This window comes from Panulirus ornatus, chromosome 57 (assembly GCF_036320965.1).
Source record: "Panulirus ornatus isolate Po-2019 chromosome 57, ASM3632096v1, whole genome shotgun sequence".
NCBI lineage: Eukaryota > Metazoa > Arthropoda > Malacostraca > Decapoda > Palinuridae > Panulirus > Panulirus ornatus.
This window is the reverse complement of record NC_092280.1, coordinates 14,062,654-14,085,771: the sequence shown is the minus strand read 5'-3', so window position 1 is coordinate 14,085,771 and position 23,118 is coordinate 14,062,654. Positions and strand designations below refer to the sequence as shown.

The window sequence follows — 23,118 nt, the reverse complement described above, 5'->3', positions numbered from 1 at the left end:
CTCACCTTTGCATTTAAATCACCCATCACTATAACCCGGTCTCGTGCATCAAAACCACTAACACACTCATTCAGCTGCTCCCAAAACACTTGCCTCTCATGATCTTTCTTCTCATGCCCAGGTGCATATGCACCAATAATCACCCACCTCTCTCCATCAACTTTCAGTTTTACCCATATTAATCGAGAATTTACTTTCTTACATTCTATCACATACTCCCACAACTCCTGTTTCAGGAGTATTGCTAGATACACATACACACACACACACACACACATATATATATATATATATATATATATATATATATATATATATATATATTTTTTTTTTTATACTTTGTCGCTGTCTCCCGCGTTTGCGAGGTAGCGCAAGGAAACAGACGAAAGAAATGGCCCAACCCCCCCCCCCATACACATGTATATACATACGTCCACACACGCAAATATACATACCTACACAGCTTTCCATGGTTTACCCCAGACGCTTCACATGCCCTGCTTCAATCCACTGACAGCACGTCAACCCCGGTATACCACATCGCTCCAATTCACTCTATTCCTTGCCCTCCTTTCACCCTCCTGCATGTTCAGGCCCCGATCACACAAAATCTTTTTCACTCCATCTTTCCACCTCCAATTTGGTCTCCCTCTTCTCCTTGTTCCCTCCACCTCCGACACATATATCCTCTTGGTCAATCTTTCCTCACTCATCCTCTCCATGTGCCCAAACCACTTCAAAACACCCTCTTCTGCTCTCTCAACCACGCTCTTTTTATTTCCACACATCTCTCTTACCCTTACGTTACTCACTCGATCAAACCACCTCACACCACACATTGTCCTCAAACATCTCATTTCCAGCACATCCATCCTCCTGCGCACAACTCTATCCATAGCCCATGCCTCGCAACCATACAACATTGTTGGAACCACTATTCCTTCAAACATAACCATTTTTGCTTTCCGAGATAATGTTCTCGACTTCCACACATTCTTCAAGGCCCCCAGAATTTTCGCCCCCTCCCCCACCCTATGATCCACTTCCGCTTCCATGGTTCCATCCGCTGCCAGATCCACTCCCAGATATCTAAAACACTTCACTTCCTCCAGTTTTTCTCCATTCAAACTCACCTCCCAATTGACTTGACCCTCAACCCTACTGTACCTAATAACCTTGCTCTTATTCACATTTACTCTTAACTTTCTTCTTCCACATACTTTACCAAACTCAGTCACCAGCTTCTGCAGTTTCTCACATGAATCAGCCACCAGCGCTGTATCATCAGCGAACAACAACTGACTCACTTCCCAAGCTCTCTCATCCCCAACTGACTTCATACTTGCCCCTCTTTCCAAAACTCTTGCATTTACCTCCCTAACAACCCCATCCATAAACAAATTAAACAACCATGGAGACATCACACACCCCTGCTGCAAACCTACATTCACTGAGAACCAATCACTTTCCTCTCTTCCTACACGTACACATGCCTTACATCCTCGATAAAAACTTTTCACTGCTTCTAACAACTTTCCTCCCACACCATATATTCTTAATACCTTCCACAGAGCATCTCTATCAACTCTATCAAATGCCTTCTCCAGATCCATAAATGCTACATACAAATCCATTTGCTTTTCTAAGTATTTCTCACATACATTCTTCAAAGCAAACACCTGATCTACACATCCTCTACCACTTCTGAAACCACACTGCTCTTCCCCAATCTGATGCTCTGTACATGCCTTCACCCTCTCAATCAATACCCTCCCATATAATTTACCAGGAATACTCAACAAACTTATACCTCTGTAATTTGAGCACTCACCCTTATCCCCTTTGCCTTTGTACAATGGCACTATGCACGCATTCTGCCAATCCTCAGGCACCTCACCATGAGTCATACATACATTAAATAACCTTACCAACCAGTCAACGATACAGTCACCCCCTTTTTTAATAAATTCCACTGCAATACCATCCAAACCTGCTGCCTTGCCGGCTTTCATCTTCCGCAAAGCTTTCACTACCTCTTCTCTTTTTACCAAATCATTTTCCCTAACCCTCTCACTTTGCACACCACCTCGACAAAAACACCCTATATCTGCCACTCTATCATCAAACACATTCAACAAACCTTCAAAATACTCACTCCATCTCCTTCTCACATCACCACTACTTGTTATCACCTCCCCATTTGCGCCCTTCACTGAAGTTCCCATTTGCTCCCTTGTCTTACGCACTTTATTTATCTCTTCCAGAACATCTTTTTATTCTCCCTAAAATTTAATGATACTCTCTCACCCCAACTCTCATTTGCCCTTTTTTTCACCTCTTGCACCTTTCTCTTGACCTCCTGTCTCTTTCTTTTATACATCTCCCACTCAATTGCATTTTTTCCCTGCAAAAATCGTCCAAATGCCTCTCTCTTCTCTTTCACTAATACTCTTACTTCTTCATCCCACCACTCACTACCCTTTCTAACCAACCCACCTCCCACTCTTCTCATGCCACAAGCATCTTTTGCGCAATCCATCACTGATTCCCTAAATGCATTCCATTCCTCCCCCACTCCCCTTACTTCCATTGTTCTCACCTTTTTCCATTCTGTACTCAGTCTCTCCTGGTACTTCCTCACACAGGTGTCCTTCCCAAGCTCACTTACTCTCACCACCCTCTTCACCCCAACATTCACTCTTCTTTACTGAAAACCCATACAAATCTTCACCTTAGCCTCCACAAGATAATGATCAGACATCCCTCCAGTTGCACCTCTCAGCACATTAACATCCAAAAGTCTCTCTTTCGCACGCCTGTCAATTAACACGTAATCCAATAACGCTCTCTGGCCATCTCTCCTACTTACATAAGTATACTTATGTATATCTCGCTTTTTAAACCAGGTATTCCCAATCATCAGTCCTTTTTCAGCACATAAATCTACAAGCTCTTCACCATTTCCATTTACAACACTGAACACCCGATGTATACCAATTATTCCCTCAACTGTCACATTACTCACCTTTGCATTTAAATCACCCATCACTATAACCCGGTCTCGTGCATCAAAACCACTAACACACTCATTCAGCTGCTCCCAAAACACTTGCCTCTCATGATCTTTCTTCTCATGCCCAGGTGCATATGCACCAATAATCACCCACCTCTCTCCATCAACTTTCAGTTTTACCCATATTAATCGAGAATTTACTTTCTTACATTCTATCACATACTCCCACAACTCCTGTTTCAGGAGTATTGCTAGATACACATACACACACACACACACACATATATATATATATATATATATATATATATATATATATATTTTTTTTTTTATACTTTGTCGCTGTCTCCCGCGTTTGCGAGGTAGCGCAAGGAAACAGACGAAAGAAATGGCCCAACCCCCCCCCCCCATACACATGTATATACATACGTCCACACACGCAAATATACATACCTACACAGCTTTCCATGGTTTACCCCAGACGCTTCACATACCCTGCTTCGATCCACTGACAGCACGTCAACCCCGGTATACCACATCGCTCCAATTCACTCTATTCCTTGCCCTCCTTTCACCCTCCTGCATGTTCAGGCCCCGATCACACAAAATCTTTTTCACTCCATCTTTCCACCTCCAATTTGGTCTCCCTCTTCTCCTTGTTCCCTCCACCTCCGACACATATATCCTCTTGGTCAATCTTTCCTCACTCATCCTCTCCATGTGCCCAAACCACTTCAAAACACCCTCTTCTGCTCTCTCAACCACGCTCTTTTTATTTCCACACATCTCTCTTACCCTTACGTTACTCACTCGATCAAACCACCTCACACCACACATTGTCCTCAAACATCTCATTTCCAGCACATCCATCCTCCTGCGCACAACTCTATCCATAGCCCATGCCTCGCCATTTCCCGCATTAGCGAGGTAGCGTTAAGAACAGAGGACTGGGCCTTTGAGGGAATACCCTCACCTGGCCCAATTCTCTGTTCCTTCTTTTGGAGAAAAAAAAAAAAAAAAAAAAAAAAAAAAATGTAAGAAATAATCTAGAAAACTGAAACTTCTAGCTTGAAATGAAATGAAAAATGAATGTCACATAATGGTTCAACCTCTGGCTATGGAAAAGGGAAATGTATAATTTATTTTCACAAACGTCAATAGTAGTTTTCATCAATTTAACCACTGTATCATACTGCCTGGTCCACTTCTCTTATCATGAAACTGGAATATTGGCTTATGATGTTTCTCAATTGTCTTCATTACACAAAGTACAACTATATCTTGGATACATGAGGGTAGGTAGTTGGTCATCCGCCATAATAAAGCCTTGACAGACCAAAAGTTTATCTGGACCTCAACTTTTCCAGTACATTCATGAAAAACGCCTTTTTGCTTTCCATCTCTATCACTTTGAAAAAAATGCTCCCTTTGTTCACATTTCAATGAAAGAATAATAAAGTATAATAAATAAAATAAATAAATAGTAAAAAAGATGTTTTGGAAGAAGGTAAATAATGTGCGTAAGACAAGAGAACAAATGGGAACATCAGTGAAAGGGGCTAATGGGGAGGTGATAACAAGCAGTGGTGATGAGAGAAGATGGAGTGAGTATTTTGAAGGTTTGTTAAATGTGTTAGATGATAGAGTGGCAGATATAGTGTGTTTTTGACGAGGCGGTGTGTGAAGTAAAAGGGTTAGGGAGAATGATTTGATAAACATAGAAGAGGTAGTAAAAGCTTAGCAGAAGATGAAAGCCGGCAAGGCAGCGGGTTTGGATGGTATTGCAGTGGAATCTATCAAAAAAGGGATTATGTGTCGTTGACTGGTTGGTATGGATATCTAATGTATGCATGACTCATGGTGAGGTGCCTGAGGATTGGCAAAATGCATGCATAGTGCCATTAAACAAAGGCAAAGGGGATAAAAGTGAGTGCTCAAATTACAGAGGTATAAGTTTTTTGAGTATTCCTGGGAAATTATATGGGAGGGTATTGATTGAGAAAGTGAAGGAATCTACAGAGCATCAGACTGGGGAAGAGCAGTGTAGTTTCAGAAGTGGTAGAGGATGTGTGGATCAGGTGTTTGCTTTGAAGAACATATGTGAGAAATACTTAGAAATGCAAATGGATTTGTATGTAGTATTTATGGATCTGGAGAAGGCACATGATAGAGTTGATAGAGAAGCTCTGTGGAAGGTCTTAAGAATATATGGTGTGGGAGGCAAGTTGTTAGAGCAGCAAAAAGTTTTTATCAAGAATGTAAGGCATGTGTGCGAGTGGGAAGAGGGGAAAGTGATTGGTTCCCAGTGAATGTCATTTTGCGGCAGGGGTGCGTGATGTCTCCATGGTTGTTTAATTCGTTTATGAATGGGGTTCTTAGGGAGGTGAATGTTAAGAGTTTTGGAGAGAGTGGCACGTATGCAATCTGTTGTGGATGAGAGAGCTTGGGAAGTGAGTCAGTTGTTGCTCGCTGATGATACAGCACTGATGGCTGATTCGGGTGAGAAACTGCAGAAGCTGGTGAGTGAGTTTGGTAAAATGTGTGAAAGAAGAAAGCTTAGAATACATGTGAATAAGAGCAAGGTTATTAGGTACAGAAGTGTTAAGGGGCAAGTCAATTGCGAGGTAAGTTTGAGTGGAGAAAAACTGGAGGAAGAAGTGCTTTAGATATCTGGCAGTAGATTTGGCAGCGAATGTAACCAAGGAAGCGGAAGTGAGTCACAGGGTGAGGGAAGGGGCGAAAATCCTGGGAGCGTTGAAAAATGTGGGGAAAGCGAGAACATTCTCTCGGAAAGCAAAAATGGGTATGTTTGAAGGAATGGTTGTTCCAATAATGTTATATGGTTGTGAGGCGTTGCTATAGATAGAATTGTGCAGAGGAGGGTGGATGTGTGGGAAATGAGATATTTGAGGACAATATGCAGTGTGAGTTGGTTTGATCAAGTAAGTAATGAAAAGGGTAAGAGAAATGTGTGGTAATAAAAAGAGTGTGGTTGAGAGAGCAGAAGGGGGTGTATTGAAATCGTTTGGTCATATGGAGAGAATGAGTGAGGAAAGATTGACAAAGAGGGTATATGTGTCAGAGGTGGAGGGAACAAGGAGAAGTGGGAGACCAAATTGGAGGTGGAAAGATGGAGTGAAAAAGATTTTGAGCAATCGGAGCCTAAACATGCAGGAGGGTAAAAGGCGTGCAAGGAATAGAGTGAATTGGAACAATGTTGTATACCATGGTCGATGTGCTGTCAATGGATTGAACCATGGCATATGAAGCATCTAGGGTAAACCATGGAAAGTTTTGTGGGGCCTGGATGTGGAAAGGGAGCTGTGGTTTTGGTGCATTATACATGACAGCTAGAGACTGAGTGTGAACGAATGTGGCCTTTGTTGTCTTTTCCTAGCGCTACCTCACACGCATGTGGGGGGAGGGAATTGTCATTTGATGTGTGGCGGGGTGGCGATGGGAATGAATAAAGGCAGCAAGTATGAATTATGTACGTGTATATATGTATATATATATATATATGTATATATGTATATATATATATGATACAGCGCTGGTGGCTGATTCATGTGAGAAACTGCAGAAGCTGGTGACTGAGTTTGGTAAAGTGTGTGGAAGAAGAAAGTTGAGAGTAAATGTGAATAAGAGCAAGGTTATTAGGTACAGTAGGGGTGAGGGTCAAGCCAATTGGGAGGTGAGTTTGAATGGAGAAAAACTGGAGGAAGTGAAGTGTTTTAGATATCTGGGAGTGGATCTGTCAGCGGATGGAACCATGGAAGCGGAAGTGGATCATAGGGTGGGGGAGGGGGCGAAAATTTTGGGAGCCTTGAAAAATGTGTGGAAGTCGAGAACATTATCTCGGAAAGCAAAAATGGGTATGTTTGAGGGAATAGTGGTTCCAACAATGTTGTATGGTTGCGAGGCGTGGGCTATGGATAGAGATGTGCGCAGGAGGATGGATGTGCTGGAAATGAGATGTTTGAGGACAATGTGTGGTGTGAGGTGGTTTGATCGAGTAAGTAACGTAAGGGTAAGAGAGATGTGTGGAAATAAAAAGAGCGTGGTTGAGAGAGCAGAAGAGGGTGTTTTGAAATGGTTTGGGCACATGGAGAGAATGAGTGAGGAGAGATTGACCAAGAGGATATATGTGTCGGAGGTGGAGGGAACGAGGAGAAGAGGGAGACCAAATTGGAGGTGGAAAGATGGAGTGAAAAAGATTTTGTGTGATCGGGGCCTGAACATGCAGGAGGGTGAAAGGAGGGCAAGGAATAGAGTGAATTGGAGTCATGTGGTATACAGGGGTTGACGTGCTGTCAGTGGATTGAATCAAGGCATGTGAAGCGTCTGGGGTAAACCATGGAAAGCTGTGTAGGTATGTATATTTGCGTGTGTGGACGTGTGTATGTACATGTGTATGGGGGGGGGGGGTTGGGCCATTTCTTTCGTCTGTTTCCTTGCGCTACCTCGCAAACGCGGGAGACAGCGACAAAGTATAAAAAAAAAAAAAAAAAAAAAAAAAAAAATATATGTATATGCATGTGTACATATATATATGTATACGTTGAAAAGTATAAATATGTATATGTGCATGTGTATGTATATACATGTATATGTGGGTGGGTTGGGCCATTCTTTGTCTGTTTCCTTGCGCTACCTCGCTGATGCAGGAGACAGCGACAAAGTATAATAAAAAATAATATAAATGCATGTATAGGCATTTATTATTATCCCTGGTGATAGGGGAGAAAAAATACTTCCTGCATATTCCCTGCGTGTTGTAAAAGGCAACTAAAAGAGGAGGGAGCGGGGGGGTTGGAAAACCTCCTCTTCCATTTCTTTTATTTTCCAAAACGGAACAAAGAAGGGGGTAAGTGAGGATATTCCCTCTAAAGCTGATTCCTCTGTTCTTAATGCTAAGCGAATATGACAAAAAAAAAGGGCGTTTATGTATAAACATGTGTATGTGGGTGGGTTGGGCCATTCCTCGTCTGTTTCCTTGCGCTACCTCACTGACGTGGGAGACGGCAATCAAGTATAAAAAATATATAAACAAATAATTTACAAGGTACTGATTAATTAAATACAGAGGTTGTGAGATCCTGAGTGTCATATGATGGCACTTCAAATTCAGGCTAATACAGTGCTTTAGTCATAACCGACCTGACCTGCATGCATTTAATAAGGGGTGACTTCTGGAACAAAGATCGCTGAAAAAAGTGTGTATTATATGCTGCAAAATATGGTATGATTATCAAATATTTTTTTTTCATGCCCATCAAATGAAAAGCCACTATATGAAGCTTTATTAAAGAAAGATCTCTCTTTATCTTGAACAGGCTCACTTGTACTGAGAGTACTTGCTTGATACTTAGGCACAGCGGTGACTGGTTTAAGTGAGCAGAAGTGTAAAAGTACATAGTAGCAAATGATGCATCCTTACTCTCTGAGCTGACATGATGGGCTACATAGCATGTGCAGCATTTGCACCCCTCAGTACATTACCAGCTGGGATCATGTTATATTGCAACAGCATGCATTATAACGAAAAAGTTGGAGTTATTAAGGAGCCCACACTATTGAGATCATAACATGTACTGAATAGCACTATATCATGACACCATTGTATCAAATATCTATATGATGTGCACTTTTTCCACACTCACACCCTGGGAGGAATTCCAAAATTACTGCAATTAATGACAAACCTATTCCAGCCCGCATCCATGATATCTCTTTTGGCTTTTTTGGAGTGAATCATTTTAGTTGCCAATGCAAGTCCAACAGGGTCTAAGCCATCCTCTATGCTCTTCCTCTTTTTATCCTTAGTTGTGAAACCTGGAAAAATACTGAAAATTAGAAAAAAATAAGTTGAACAGTTTCCCAATGTAGTTTTTATGAAAATCATTGTATATATAGAAATCAGAGTGAATATTCATGGATAACTAACACTCAAAAATTACATTTAACACTTTCAGTAAGGTGACTATTTTTGGCACTCCATTGTGCAATGGTAATTTCTTTTATCTATCTATGAAAATGATATTGTGCTCTTAAACATCTGGTTCCCAACTTATGAACGGGTTACATTCCTGACCCTGTTGGTAAGCTAAATGGTTTGTATGTTGAATAATAAAATAAAAAATACCTAAATGTGACTGTAATACTGTATTACATACTGTATTCCAAAGTGAATATAGTAAACAGGGCATCATAATATCCAATAATTCATGAAAAAATGATGCACATTCCAGTAGTTCTAAAGATTGTACAAATAGTTGATTGTACAATGTATGTATTTAGGGAATCAGTGATGGATTGCGCAAAAGATGCTTGTGGCATGAGAAGAGTGGGAGGTGGGTTGATTAGAAAGGGTAGTGAGTGGTGGGATGAAGAAGTAAGAGTATTAGTGAAAGAGAAGAGAGAGGCATTTGGACGATTTTTGCAGGGAAAAAATGCAATTGAGTGGGAGATGTATAAAACAAAGAGACAGGAGGTCAAGAGAAAGGTGCAAGAGGTGAAAAAAAGGGCAAATGAGAGTTGGGGTGAGAGAGTATCATTAAATTTTAGGGAGAATAAAAAGATGTTCTGGAAGGAGGTAAATAAAGTGCGTAAGACAAGGGAGCAAATGGGAACTTCAGTGAAGGGCGCAAATGGGGAAGTGATAACAAGTAGTGGTGATGTAAAAAGGAGATGGAGTGAGTATTTTGAAGGTTTGTTGAATGTGTTTGATGATAGAGTGGCAGATATAGGGTGTTTTGGTCGAGGTGGTGTGCAAAGTGAGAGGGTTAGGGAAAATGATTTGGTAAACAGAGAAGAGGTAGTGAAAGCTTTGCGGAAGATGAAAGCCGGCAAGGCAGCAGGTTTGGATGGTATTGCAGTGGAATTTATTAAAAAAGGGGGTGACTGTATTGTTGACTGGTTGGTAAGGTTATTTAATGTATGTATGACTCATGGCGAGGTGCCTGAGGATTGGCGGAATGCGTGCATAGTGCCATTGTACAAAGGCAAAGGGGATAAGAGTGAGTGCTCAAATTACAGAGGTATAAGTTTGTTGAGTATTCCTGGTAAATTATATGGGAGGGTATTGATTGAGAGGGTGAAGGCATGTACAGAGCATCAGATTGGGGAAGAGCAGTGTGGTTTCAGAAGTGGTAGAGGTTGTGTGGATCAGGTGTTTGCTTTGAAGAATGTATGTGAGAAATACTTAGAAAAGCAAATGGATTTGTATGTAGCATTTATGGATCTGGAGAAGGCATATGATAGAGTTGATAGAGATGCTCTGTGGAAGGTATTAAGAATATATGGTGTGGGAGGAAAGTTGTTAGAAGCAGTGAAAAGTTTTTATCGAGGATGTAAGGCATGTGTACGTGTAGGAAGAGAGGAAAGTGATTGGTTCTCAGTGAATGTAGGTTTGCGGCAGGGGTGTGTGATGTCTCCATGGTTGTTTAATTTGTTTATGGATGGGGTTGTTAGGGAGGTAAATGCAAGCGTTTTGGAAAGAGGGGCAAGTATGAAGTCTGTTGGGGATGAGAGAGCTTGGGAAGTGAGTCAGTTGTTGTTCGCTAATGATACAGCGCTGGTGGCTGATTCATGTGAGAAACTGCAGAAGCTGGTGACTGAGTTTGGTAAAGTGTGTGGAAGAAGAAAGTTAAGAGTAAATGTGAATAAGAGCAAGGTTATTAGGTACAGTAGGGTTGAGGGTCAAGTCAATTGGGAGGTGAGTTTGAATGGAGAAAACCTGGAGGAAGTGAAGTGTTTTAGATATCTGGGAGTGGATCTGGCAGCGGATGGAACCATGGAAGCGGAAGTGGATCATAGGGTGGGGGAGGGGGCGAAAATTCTGGGGGCCTTGAAGAATGTGTGGAAGTCGAGAACATTATCTCGGAAAGCAAAAATGGGTATGTTTGAAGGAATAGTGGTTCCAACAATGTTGTATGGTTGCGAGGCGTGGGCTATGGATAGAGTTGTGCGCAGGAGGATGGATGTGCTGGAAATGAGATGTTTGAGGACAATGTGTGGTGTGAGGTGGTTTGATCGAGTGAGTAACGTAAGGGTAAGAGAGATGTGTGGAAATAAAAAGAGCGTGGTTGAGAGAGCAAAAGAGGGTGTTTTGAAGTGGTTTGGGCACATGGAGAGAATGAGTGAGGAAAGATTGACCAAGAGGATATATGTGTCGGAGGTGGAGGGAACGAGGAGAAGAGGGTAGACCAAATTGGAGGTGGAAAGATGGAGTGAAAAAGATTTTGTGTGATCGGGGCCTGAACATGCAGGAGGGTGAAAGGAGGGCAAGGAATAGAGTGAATTGGAGCGATGTGGTATACCGGGGTTGACGTGCTGTCAGTGGATTGAATCAAGGCATGTGAAGCGTCTGGGGTAAACCATGGAAAGCTGTGTAGGTATGTATATTTGCGTGTGTGGACGTATGTATATACATGTGTATGGGGGGGGGGTTGGGCCATTTCTTTCGTCTGTTTCCTTGCGCTACCTCGCAAACGCGGGAGACAGCGACAAAGTATAATAAATAAAATAATGTCAGACTAGGAATTAATTATTGTTATCAGAGCTCACTGTATGTACAGGAGTTCACAAGTAGGATGTTTGTAAGTCAGGGACCCACTGTAACTTTTTTCTCATGAATTAAGATTTCATCATTGATGATCTAGGAAATCATAGTATTTACCTGGTCAACCAATCTAATGTAGGCAAATCATAATCAATTACTTCCCGTATAATAGCCACAAATATTATTTTTCCAACTTCTTTTTACCCAATTTTGCATAATTTTTTTAACAAGAAATTATAACGCATGGAAAAAATATATTTTTGTTTTTTTAACATTTTCCTCTAAAAAAATTATCTAATATTTGTTTTTTCTTTTACCTAAGATTTTAAAACAGCTCTTTTTCCTTTGATGCATATAAAAATGACCTTATTTCTGAAACCATACCTTAACCAAAAAGCTGCTTATTTTGTAAATGAAAATGGAATTTTTAAACATCACGTAAATTCCACAACTAACAAAGTGGGTTTTGAAAAAAGGTATAGTATTGTTACATACTGTCAACTTGCTGAATCCTGAAATGATGGTGATTTTCTGATTTCTGAATGCATACATACTCATTCTTTCTCTTATTCTTACATAATTCACTCCTTGTATTTAACTTTCTAAAAGGGGAAACAGAAGGAGTCATGTGGGGAGTGCCCATCCTCCTCGAAAGCTCAGACAAGGGTGTCTAAATGTGTGTGGATGTAACCAAGATGAGAAAAAAGAAGAGATAGGTAGTATGTTTGAGGAGGGGAACCTAGATGTTTTGGCTCGGAGTGAAAGAAAGCTCAAGGGTAAAGGGGAAGAGTGGTTTGGTAAGGTTTTGGGAGTAAAATTATGGGTTAATGTGAGGATAAGAGCAAAGGAAGGAGTAGCACTACTCCTGAAGCAGGAGTTGTGGGAGTATGTGATACAGTGTAATTAAGTAAACTCTAGATTGGTATGGGTAAAAATGAAAGTGGATGGAGAGAGATGGGTGATTATTGGGGTCTATGCATCAGGTCATGAGATGAAATATCGAGAGGCAAGTGTTTTGGGAGTAGCTGAGTGAGTGTTAGCAGCTTTGATGCACACAACTGGGTTATAATGATGGGTAATTTAAATGCAAAGGAAGGTAATGTGGCAGTTCAGGGTATAATTGGTGTACATGGAGTGATTAGTGTTGTAAATGGAAATGGTGAAGAGCTTGTGCATTTGTGTGCTGAAAAAGGACTGGTGATTGGGAAGACCAGGTTTAGAGAGATACACATAAGTATAAGTATGTGAGAAGGAGAGATGGCCAGATGGCATTATTGGATTACTGGTTAACTGATAGGCATGTAAAATAGAGACTTTTATAAGTTAATGTGCTGGGAGGGGCAGCAGGAGGGAAGTCTGATCGCTATCATGTGGAAGCAAAGGTAAAGATTTGTAGAGGTTTTCAGAAAAGAAGAGAGAATGTTGGGGAGAAGAGAGTGGTGAGAGTAAGTGAGCTTGGAAAGGAGACTTGAGTGAGGAAATACCAGGAGAGATAGAGTGCAGAATAGCAAAAGGTGAGAACAAACAACATAAGGGGAGAGGGGGAAGAATGGGATGTATTTTGGGAAGCAGCGATGTTTTGTGCAAAAGATGCATGTGGTATAATAAAGGAGGGAGGTGGGCAGATTAAAAAGGGTAGTGCATGATGGGATGAAGAAATAAATATTGTAAGTCAATAAGAAGAGAGAGGCATTTGGACGATTTTTGCAGGGAAATATTGCAGATGATTGGGAGATGTATAAAAGAAAGTGGCAGGAGGTAAAGAGAAAGGTGCAGGAGGTGAAAAAGTGGGCAAATGAAAATTGAGGTGAGAAAGTATCATTAAATTTCAGGGAGAATAAAAAGATGTTTTAGATGGAGGTAAATAAAGTGCGTAAGACAAGAGAACAAATAGTAACATCGGTGAAAGGGGCAAATGGGGAGGTAATAATAAGTAGTGATGAAGTGAGAAGATGTAGTGAATATTTTGAAGGTTTGTTGAATGCGTTTGATGATAGAGCAGCAAATATAGGGTGCTTTGGTCAAGGTGGTGTGTGAAGTGAGAGGGTCGGGGAGAATGGTTTGGTAAACACAGATGAGGTAGTGAAAGCTTTGCTGAAGATGAAGGCCAGCAAGGCAGCAAGTTTGGAAGGTATTGCAGTAAAAAAAAAAAAAGGAGGGGCGACTATGTTGTTGATTGGTTGGTAAGGATATTCAATGTATGTATGGATCATGGTGAAGTGCCTGAGAATTGGCAGAATACATGCATAGTGACAGTGTACAAAGAAAAAGGGGACAAAGGTGAGTGTTCAAATTACAGAAGCATAAGTTTCTTGAGTATTCCTGGGAAATTATATATTTGGGCATTGATTGAGAGTGAAGGCGTGTACAGAGCCTCAAATTGGGGAAGATCAGTATGGTTTCAGAAGAGGTAGAGGATGTGTCGGTCAGGTGTTAGCTTTGAGGAATGTATGTGAGAAATACTTAGAAATACAGATGGATTTATATGTAGCATTTATGGAAGGCATATGATAGGTTTGATAGAGATGCCTCGTGGAAGGCTTTAAAAGTATATGGTGTGGGAGGTAAGTTGCTAGATACAGTAAAAAGTTTTTACCAATGACGTAAGGAATGTCTACGAGGAGGAAGAGAGGAAAATGATTGGTACCCAGTGAATGTTGGTTGGCGGCAAAGGTGCATGATGTCTCCATGGTTGTTTACTTTGTTTATGGATGGGGTGGTTAGTGAGGTGAATGCAAGAGTTTTGGAGAGAGAAGCAACTATAAAGTCTGTTGTGGATGAGAGGGCTTGGGAAGTGAGTCAGTTGTTGTTCGCTGATGATACAGCACTAGTGGTTGATTTGGGTGAGAAACAATAGTAGTTGGTGACTGAGTTTGGTAAAGTGTGTGTAAGAAGAAAGTTGAAAGTAAATGTAAATAAGAGCAAGGTTATTAGGTTCAGTAAGGTTGAGGGGCAAGTTAATTGGGAGGTAAGTTTGAATGTAGAAAAACTGGAGGAAATGAAGTGTTTTAGATATCTGGGAGCAGATTTAGCAGTGGATGGAATCATGGAAGCAGAAGTGAGTCACAAGGCGGGGGAGGGAGCAAAGGTTCTGGTAGTGTTGAAAAATGTGTGGAAGGCGAGAACGTTCTCTCGGAGAGCACAAATGGGTATGTTTGAAGGAATAGTGGTTCTAACAATGTTATATGGTTGTCTATAGATAGGGTGGTACAGAGGAGGGAGGATGAGTTGATAATGAAATGTTTGAGGACAATATGTAGTGTGAGATAGTTTGATCAAATAAGTAATGAAAGGGTGAGAGAGATGTGTGGTAATGAAAAGTGTGGATGAGAGAGATGAAGAGGGTGTGTTGAAATGGTTTGGACACAGGGAGAGAATGAGTGAGGAAAGATTGACAAAGAAGATATATGTGTAAGAGATGGAAGGAACAAAGAAAACCGGGAGACCAAATTGGAGGTGGAACGAAGGGGTGAAAAGGATTTTGAGCGATTGGGGCCTGAACATACAAGAGGGTGAAAAGCATGCAAGGAACAGAGTGAATTGGAGTGATGTGGTATACCGGGGTGGAAGTGCTGTCAATGGATTGAACCAGGTCATGTGAAGCATTAGGGGTAAACCAAGGAAAGTTTCGTTGGGCCTGGATGGTAAAGGGTTGTTAGGGAGGTGAATGCAAAAGTTTTGGAGAGAGGGGGTCAGTATGTAATCTATTGTACATGAGAGGGCTCGGGAAGTGAGTCAGTTGCTGTTCGCTGATGATACAGCGCTGGTGGCTAATTCAAAGGAGAGCCTGCAGAAGTAAGTGACTGAGTTTGGTAAAGTGTGTGAAAGAAGGAAGCTGAGAGTAAATGTGAATAAGAGTAAGGTTTGAGGGAGGACAAGTAAATTGGGAGGTGAGTTTGAATGGAGAAAAAGTGGAGGAAGTGAAGTGTTTTAGATGTCTGGGAGTGGATTTGGCAGCAGATGAAACCATGGAAGTGGAAGTGTCACAGGGTGGGGGAGGGTGCGAATATTCTGGAAACATTGAAAAATACGTTGAAGGCGAGAACGTTATCTTGGAGAGTAAAAATGGGAATGTTTGAGGGAATAGTTGTTTCAACAATATCATATGGTTGTGACGCATGGGCTATAGATAGGGTTGTGCGGAGGAGGGTGGATATGTTGCAAAGTGATGCCTGAGGACAATATGTTGTGTGAGGTGGTTTGATTGAGTAAGTAATGAAAGTGTGAGAGAGAGGTGTGGTAATAAAAAGAGAGTGGTTGAGAAAGCAGACAAGGGTGTATTGAAATGGCTTGGTCACATGGAGAGAATGAATGAGGAAAGATTGACAAAGAGGGTACATGTGTCAGAGGTGGAGGGAATGAGGAGAAGTGGGAGACCAAATTGGAGGGGGAAGGATGGAGTGAAAAAGATACTGAGCAATCGGGGCCTGAACATACAGGAGGGTGAAAGGCGCACAAGGAGTAGAGTGAATTGGAACGATGTAATATATCGGGGTCGATGTGCTGTCAATGGATTGAACTAGGGCATGTGAAGCGTCTGGGATAAACCATGGAAAGTTTTGTGGGGCCTGGATGTGAAAAGGTAGCTATGGTTTGGGTGCATTACACATGACAGCTAGACTGAGTGTGAACAAATGTGGCCTTTTGTCCTTTCACTGCGTTACCTTGCGGGGGGAGGGGGTTTGCTATTTCATGTGCGGAGGGGTGGCAACAGGAATGAAAAGGTAGCAAGTATGAATTACGTACATGTGACTATATGAATATGTCTGTGTATGTATACATATGTATAAGTTTAAATATATACGTATGTATGTGTGTGTGTGTGTGGACGTTTATGTACATACATGAGTATGCGAGTGAGTTGGGCCATCCTTTCATCTGTTTCCTTGTAATAACTCGCTAATGCGGGACACAGTGACAAAGTATAATAAAAGAAAAGAATAAAGGGGAAATGAATACTTTCCACGCATTCCTCGCGTGTCGTAGAAGGTGACTAAATGGAATGGGAACAGGGGGCTAGAAACCCTCCCCTCCTTGTATTTTAACTTTCTAAAAGGAAAACAGAAGAAGGAGTCACACGGGGAGTACTCATCCTCCTCGAAGGCTCAGATTGGGGTGTCTAAATCTGTGTGGATGTAACCAAGATGAGAAAAAGGAGAGATAGGTAGTATGTTTGAGGAAAGGAACCTGGATGTTTTGGCTCTGAGTGAAACGAAGCTCAAGGGTAAAGAGGAAGAGTGGTTTGGGAATGTCTTGGGAGTAAAGTCTGCAGTTAGTGAGAGGACAAGAGCAAGGGAAGGAGTAACACTACTCCTGAAACAGGAGTGGTGGGAGTATGTGATAGAGTGTAAGAAAGTAAACTCTAGATTGATATGGGTAAAACTGAAAGTGGATGGAGAGAGATGGGTGATTATTGGTGCATATGCACCTGGGCATGAGAATAAAGATCATGTGAGGCAAGTGTTTTGGGAGCAGTTGGGTGAGTCTGTTAGTAGTTTTGATGCACGAGATCGGGTTAAAGTGATGGGTGATTTGAATGCAAATGTGAGTAATGTGGCAGTTGAGGGAATAATTGGTGTACACGGGGTGTTCAGTGTTGTAAATGGAAATGGTGAAGAGCTTGTAGATTTATGTGCTGAAAAGGGATTGGTGATTGGGAATATCTGGTTTAAAAAGAGAGATATACAAAAGTATACATATGTAAGGAGGAGAGATGGTAAGAGAGAATCATTGGATTATGTGTTAATTGATGGGCACGCGAAAGAGAGACTTTTGGATATTAATGCGCAGAGAGATGTAACTGGAGGGATGATGTCTGATCATCTTGTGGAGGCAAAGATGAGGAATTGTAGAGGTTTTCAGAAAAGAAGAGATAATATTGGGGTGAAGAGAGTGGTGAGAGTAAGTGACCTTGGGAAGGAGCCCTGTGTAAGGAAGTACCAGGAGAGACTAAGTATGAAATGGAAAAAAGGTGAGAACAAAGGATGTAAGGGGAGTGGGGGAGGAATAGGATGTATTGAGGGAAGCAGTGATGGCTTGCGCAAAAGATACTTGTGGCATGAGAAGCGAAGGAGGTGGGCAGATTACAAAGGGTAGTGACTGGTGGAATGAAGTATTAAGATTATTAGTGAAAGAGAAGAGAGAAGCATTTGGACATTTTTTGCAGGGAAATAATACAAATGACTGGGAGATGTATAAAAGAAAGAGGCAGGAGGTCAAAAGAAAGATGCAAGAGGTGAAACAGAGGGCAAGTGAGAGTTGGGGTGAGAGGGTATCATTAAATTTTAGGGAGAATAAAAAGATGTTTTGGAACGAGGTAAGTAAATTGCATAAGAAAAGGGAACAAATGGGACCATCAGTGAAGGGGGCTAATGGGGAAGTAATAACAAATAGTGGTGATGTGAGAAGGAGATGGAGTGAGTATTTTGAAGATTTGTTGAATGTGTTTGATGACAGAGTGGCAGATACAGGTTCTTTTGGTCGAGGTGTGGTGCAAAGTGAGAGGGTTAGGGTGAATTATTTGGTAAACAGAGAAGAGGTAGTAAAAGCTTTGCGGAAGATGAAAGCTTGCAAGGCAGTGGGATTGGATGGTATTACAGTGGAATTTATTAAAAAAGGGGGTGACTGTATTGTTGACTGGTTGGTAAGGTTATTCAATGTATGTATGGATCATGGTGAGGTGCCTGAGGATTGGCAAAATGCTTGCATAGTGCCATTGTACAAAGGCAAAGGGGATAAAAGTTAGTGTTCAAATTACAGAGGTATAAGTTTGAGAGTATTCCTGGGAAATTATATGGGAGAGTATTGATTGAGAGGGTAAAGGCATATACAGAGCATCAGATTGGGGAAGAGCAGTGTGGTTTCAGAAATGGTAGAGGATGCGTGGATCAGGTGTTTGCTTTGAAGAATGTATGCGAGAAATACTTAGAAAAGCAGATGGATTTGTATGTAGCATTTATGGATCTGGAGAAAGTATATGATAAAAGTTGAAAGAGATGTTCTGTGGAAGGTATTAAGAAAATATGGTGTGGATGGCAAGTTGTTAGAAGCAGTGAAAAGATTTTATAGAGGATGTAAGGCATGTGTATGAGTAGGAAGAGAGGAAAGTGATTGGTTCTCAGTGAATGTTGGTTTGCAGCAAGGGTGCGTGATGTCTCCATGGTTGTTTAATTTGTTTATGGATGGGTTTGTTAGGGAGGTGAATGCAAGAGTTTTGGAAGGAGGGGCAAGTATGCAGTCTGTTGTGGATGAGAGAGCTTGGGAAGTGAGTCAGTTGTTGTTTGCTGATAATACAGCGCTGGTGCCTGATTCGGGTGAGAAACTGCAGAAGCTGGTGACTGAGTTTGGTAAAGTGTGTGAAAGAAGAAAGCTGAGAGTAAATGGGAACAAGAGCAAGGTTATTAGGTACAGTAGGGTTGAGGGACAAGTCAATTGGGAGGTAAGTTTGAATAGAGAGAAACTGGAGGAAGTGAAGTCCTTTAGATAGATGGGAGTGGATTTGGCAGGGGAGGGAACCATGGAAGCGAAAGTAAATCATAGGGTAGGGGAGGGGGTGAAAGTTCTGGGAGTGTTGAAAAATGTGTGGAAGGCGAGAACATTATCTCGGAAAGCAAAAATGGGTATGTTTGAAGGAATAGTGGTTTCAACAATGTTATATGCTTACTAGGTGTAGGCTATAGATAGAGTTGTGTGGAGGAGGTTGGATGTGCTGGAAATGACGTTTCAGGACAATATGTGGTGTGAGGTGGTTTGAACGAGTAAGTAATGAAAGGGTAAGAGAGATGGGTCATAAGAAAAAGAGTGTGGTTGAGAGAACAGAAGAGGGTGTTTTGAAATGGTTTGGTCACATAGAGAGAATGAGTGAAGAAAGATTCACAAAGAGGATATATGTGTCAGTGGTGGAGGGGACAAGGAAAAGTGGGAGACCAAATTGGAGGTGGAAAGATGGAGTGAAAAAGATTTTGAGTGATCGGGGACTGAACATGTATGAGGGTGAAAGACGTGCAAGGAATAGAGTGAATTGGACCTGATCATGTGAAGCATCTAGGGTAAACCATGGAAAGTTTTGTGGGGCCTGGATGTGGAAAGGGAGTTGTGGTTTCAGTGCATTATACATGCCAACCAGAGACAGTGTGAACGAATGTGGCCTTTATCTTTTCCTAGCGCTACCTTGCGCACATGCGGGGAAAGGTGGTTGTCATTTCATGTGTGGTGGGGTGGCGACAGGAAAGAATAAGGGCAGACAGTATGAATTATGTACATGTGTATATATGTATATGTCTGTGTGTGTATATATATGTATACGTTGAGATGCATGTATATACGTTGAGAGGTATGTATATGTGAATGTGTGGACGTGGAAGTACATGTGGATGTGAGTGCGTTTGGCCATACTTTTGTCTGTTTCCTTGCACTACCTCGCTAACGTGGGAGACAGCAACAAAGTATAACAAAATCAATATAATAAATATATAAATATATAAAAGAGGGCAAATGAGAGTTGGGGTGAGAGAATAAAAAGATTTTCTGGAAGGAGGTAAATAAAGTGCGTAAGACAAGGGAGCAAATGGGAACTTCAGTGAAGGGCGCAAATGGGGAGGTGATAACAAGTAGTGGTGATGTGAGAAGGAGATGGAGTGAGTATTTTGAAGGTTTGTTGAATGTGTTTGATGATAGAGTGGCAGATATAGGGTGTTTTGGTCGAGGTGGTGTGCAAAGTGAGAGGGTTAGGGAAAATGATTTGGTAAACAGAGAAGAGGTAGTAAAAGCTTTGCGGAAGATATAAGCCGGCAAGGCAGCAGGTTTGGATGGTATTGCAGTGGAATTTATTAAAAAAGGGGGTGACTGTATCATTGACTGGTTGGTAAGGTTATTTAATGTATGTATGACTCATGGTGAGGTGCCTGAGGATTGGCGGAATGCGTGCATAGTGCCATTGTACAAAGGCAAAGGGGATATGAGTGAATGCTCAAATTTCAGAGGTATAAGTTTGTTGAGTATTCCTGGTAAATTATATGGGAGGGTATTGATTGAGAGGGTGAAGGCATGTACAGAGCATCAGATTGGGGAAGAGCAGTGTGGTTTCAGAAGTGGTAGAGGATGTGTGGATCAGGTGTTTGCTTTGAAGAATGTATGTGAGAAATACTTAGAAAAGCAAATGGATTTGTATGTAGCATTTATGGATCTGGAGAAGGCATATGATAGAGTTGATAGAGATGCTCTGTGGAAGGTATTAAGAATATATGGTGTGGGAGGCAAGTTGTTAGAAGCAGTGAGAAGTTTTTATCAAGGATGTAAGGCATGTGTACGTGTAGGAAGAGAGGAAAGTGATTGGTTCTCAGTGAATGTAGGTTTGCGGCAGGGGTGTGTGATGTCTCCATGGTTGTTTAATTTGTTTATGGATGGGGTTGTTAGGGAGGTGAATGCAAGAGTTTTGGAAAGAGGGGCAAGTATGAAGTCTGTTGGGGATGAGAGAGCTTGGGAAGTGAGTCAGTTGTTGTTCGCTGATGATACAGTGAAGCTGGTGACTGAGTTTGTGTGAAAGAAGAAAGTTAAGAGTAAATGTGAATAAGAGCAAGGTTATTAGGTACAGTAGGGTTGAGGGTCAAGTCAATTGGGAGGTAAGTTTGAATGCAGAAAAACTGGAGGAAGTAAAGTGTTTTAGATATCTGGGAGTGGATCTGGCAGCGGATGGAACCATGGAAGTGGAAGTGGATCATAGGGTGGGGGAGGGGGCGAAAATTCTGGGAGCCTTGAAGAATGTGTGGAAGTCGAGAACATTATCTTGGAAAGCAAAAATGGGTATGTTTGAAGGAATAGTGGTTCCAACAATGTTGTATGGTTGCGAGGCGTGGGCTATGGATAGAGTTGTGCGCAGGAGGATGGATGTGCTGGAAATGAGATGTTTGAGGACAATGTGTGGTGTGAGGTGGTTTGATCGAGTAAGTAACGTGGGGGTAAGAGAGATGTGTGGAAATAAAAAGAGTGTGGTTGAGAGAGCAGAGGAGGGTGTTTTGAAATGGTTTGGGCACATGGAGAGAATGAGTGAGGAAAGATTGACCAAGAGGATATATGTGTCGGAGGTGGAGGGAACGAGGAGAAGTGGGAGACCAAATTGGAGGTGGAAAGATGGAGTGAAAAAGATTTTGTGTGATCGGGGCCTGAACATGCAGGAGGGTGAAAGGAGGGCAAGGAATAGAGTGAATTGGATCGATGTGGTATACCGGGGTTGACGTGCTGTCAGTGGATTGAATCAGGGCATGTGAAGCGTCTGGGGTAAACCATGGAAAGCTGTGTAGGTATGTATATTTGCGCGTGTGGACGTATGTATATACATGTGTATGGGGGTGGGTTGGGCCATTTCTTTCATCTGTTTCCTTGCGCTACCTCGCAAACGCAGGAGACAGTGGCAAAAATATATATATATATATGTATATATATATATATATATATATATATATATATATATATATATATATATATATATATATTTATCCCTGGGGATAGGGGAGAAAGAATACGTCCCACGTATTCCCTGCGTGTCGTAGAAGGCGACTAAAAGGGAAGGGAGCGGGGGGCTGGAAATCCTCCCCTCATTTTTTTTTTTTTTCCCAAAAGAAGGAACAGAGAAGAGGGCCAGGTGAGGATATTCCCTCAAAGGCCCAGTCCTCTGTTCTTAATGCTACCTCGCTATCGCGGGAAATAGCGAATAGTATGAAAAAAAAAAAAAAAAAAATATATATAAAAAGACATACATATATATACATGTACATATTCATACTTAATGCCTTCATCCATTCCCGTCACCACCCTGCCACACATGAAAAAAAAAAGCACCCCCCCAACCCCCTCCTCACAGAGGCAGCGATAGGAAAAGACAATAAATGCCACATTCGTTCACACTCAGTCTCTAGCTGTCATATGTAATGCAAAACAACCACAGCTCCCTTTCCACATCCTGGCTCTACAAAATTTTCAATGCTCAGGTTCAATCCATTGACACCACGTCAACCCCGGTATACAACATTGTTCCTATTCATACTATTCCTTGCACGCTTTCCACCCTCCTTTATGTTCAGGCCCTGATCGCTTAAAAATCCTTTTCACTACATCCTTCCACCTCCAATTTGGTCTCCCACTTCTCGTTCCCTCCAACTCTGACACATGTTAATTTCTTTGTTAATCTTTCCTCACTCATTCTCTACATGTGACCAAACCATTTTAAATACACCCTCTTCTGCTCTCTCAACCACACTCTTTTAATTACCAAATACCTCTCTTACCCTCTCATTACTTACTCAATCAAACCACCTCACACCACAGATTGTCCTCAAACATTTCATTTCCAACACATCCACCCTCCTCAGCACAACCCTATCTATATCCCATGCCTCGCAACCACATAACATTATTGGAACCACTATTCCTTCAAACACACAGATTTTTGCTCAAGATAACATTTTTGCCTTCCAGACATTCTTCAATTCTCCCAGAACCTTCACCCTCTCCCCCACTCTCTGACTCACTTCCGCTTCCATGGTTC

General features: G+C 41.6%; 1 protein-coding gene across 1 annotated transcript in view; it reads right to left on the bottom strand.

The window, feature by feature from the left end:
- Window positions 1-8,657: 8,657 nt before the first annotated feature.
- LOC139766191 (pre-rRNA 2'-O-ribose RNA methyltransferase FTSJ3-like) overlaps window positions 8,658-23,118 on the bottom strand; it is a 295,857-nt gene continuing 281,396 nt past the window's right edge. The window contains exon 9 of the mRNA XM_071694463.1: window positions 8,658-8,848. Coding sequence (XP_071550564.1) covers window positions 8,673-8,848 — 176 coding nt within the window. The 3' untranslated portion in view covers window positions 8,658-8,672. The remainder of the gene's footprint in view (window positions 8,849-23,118) is intronic.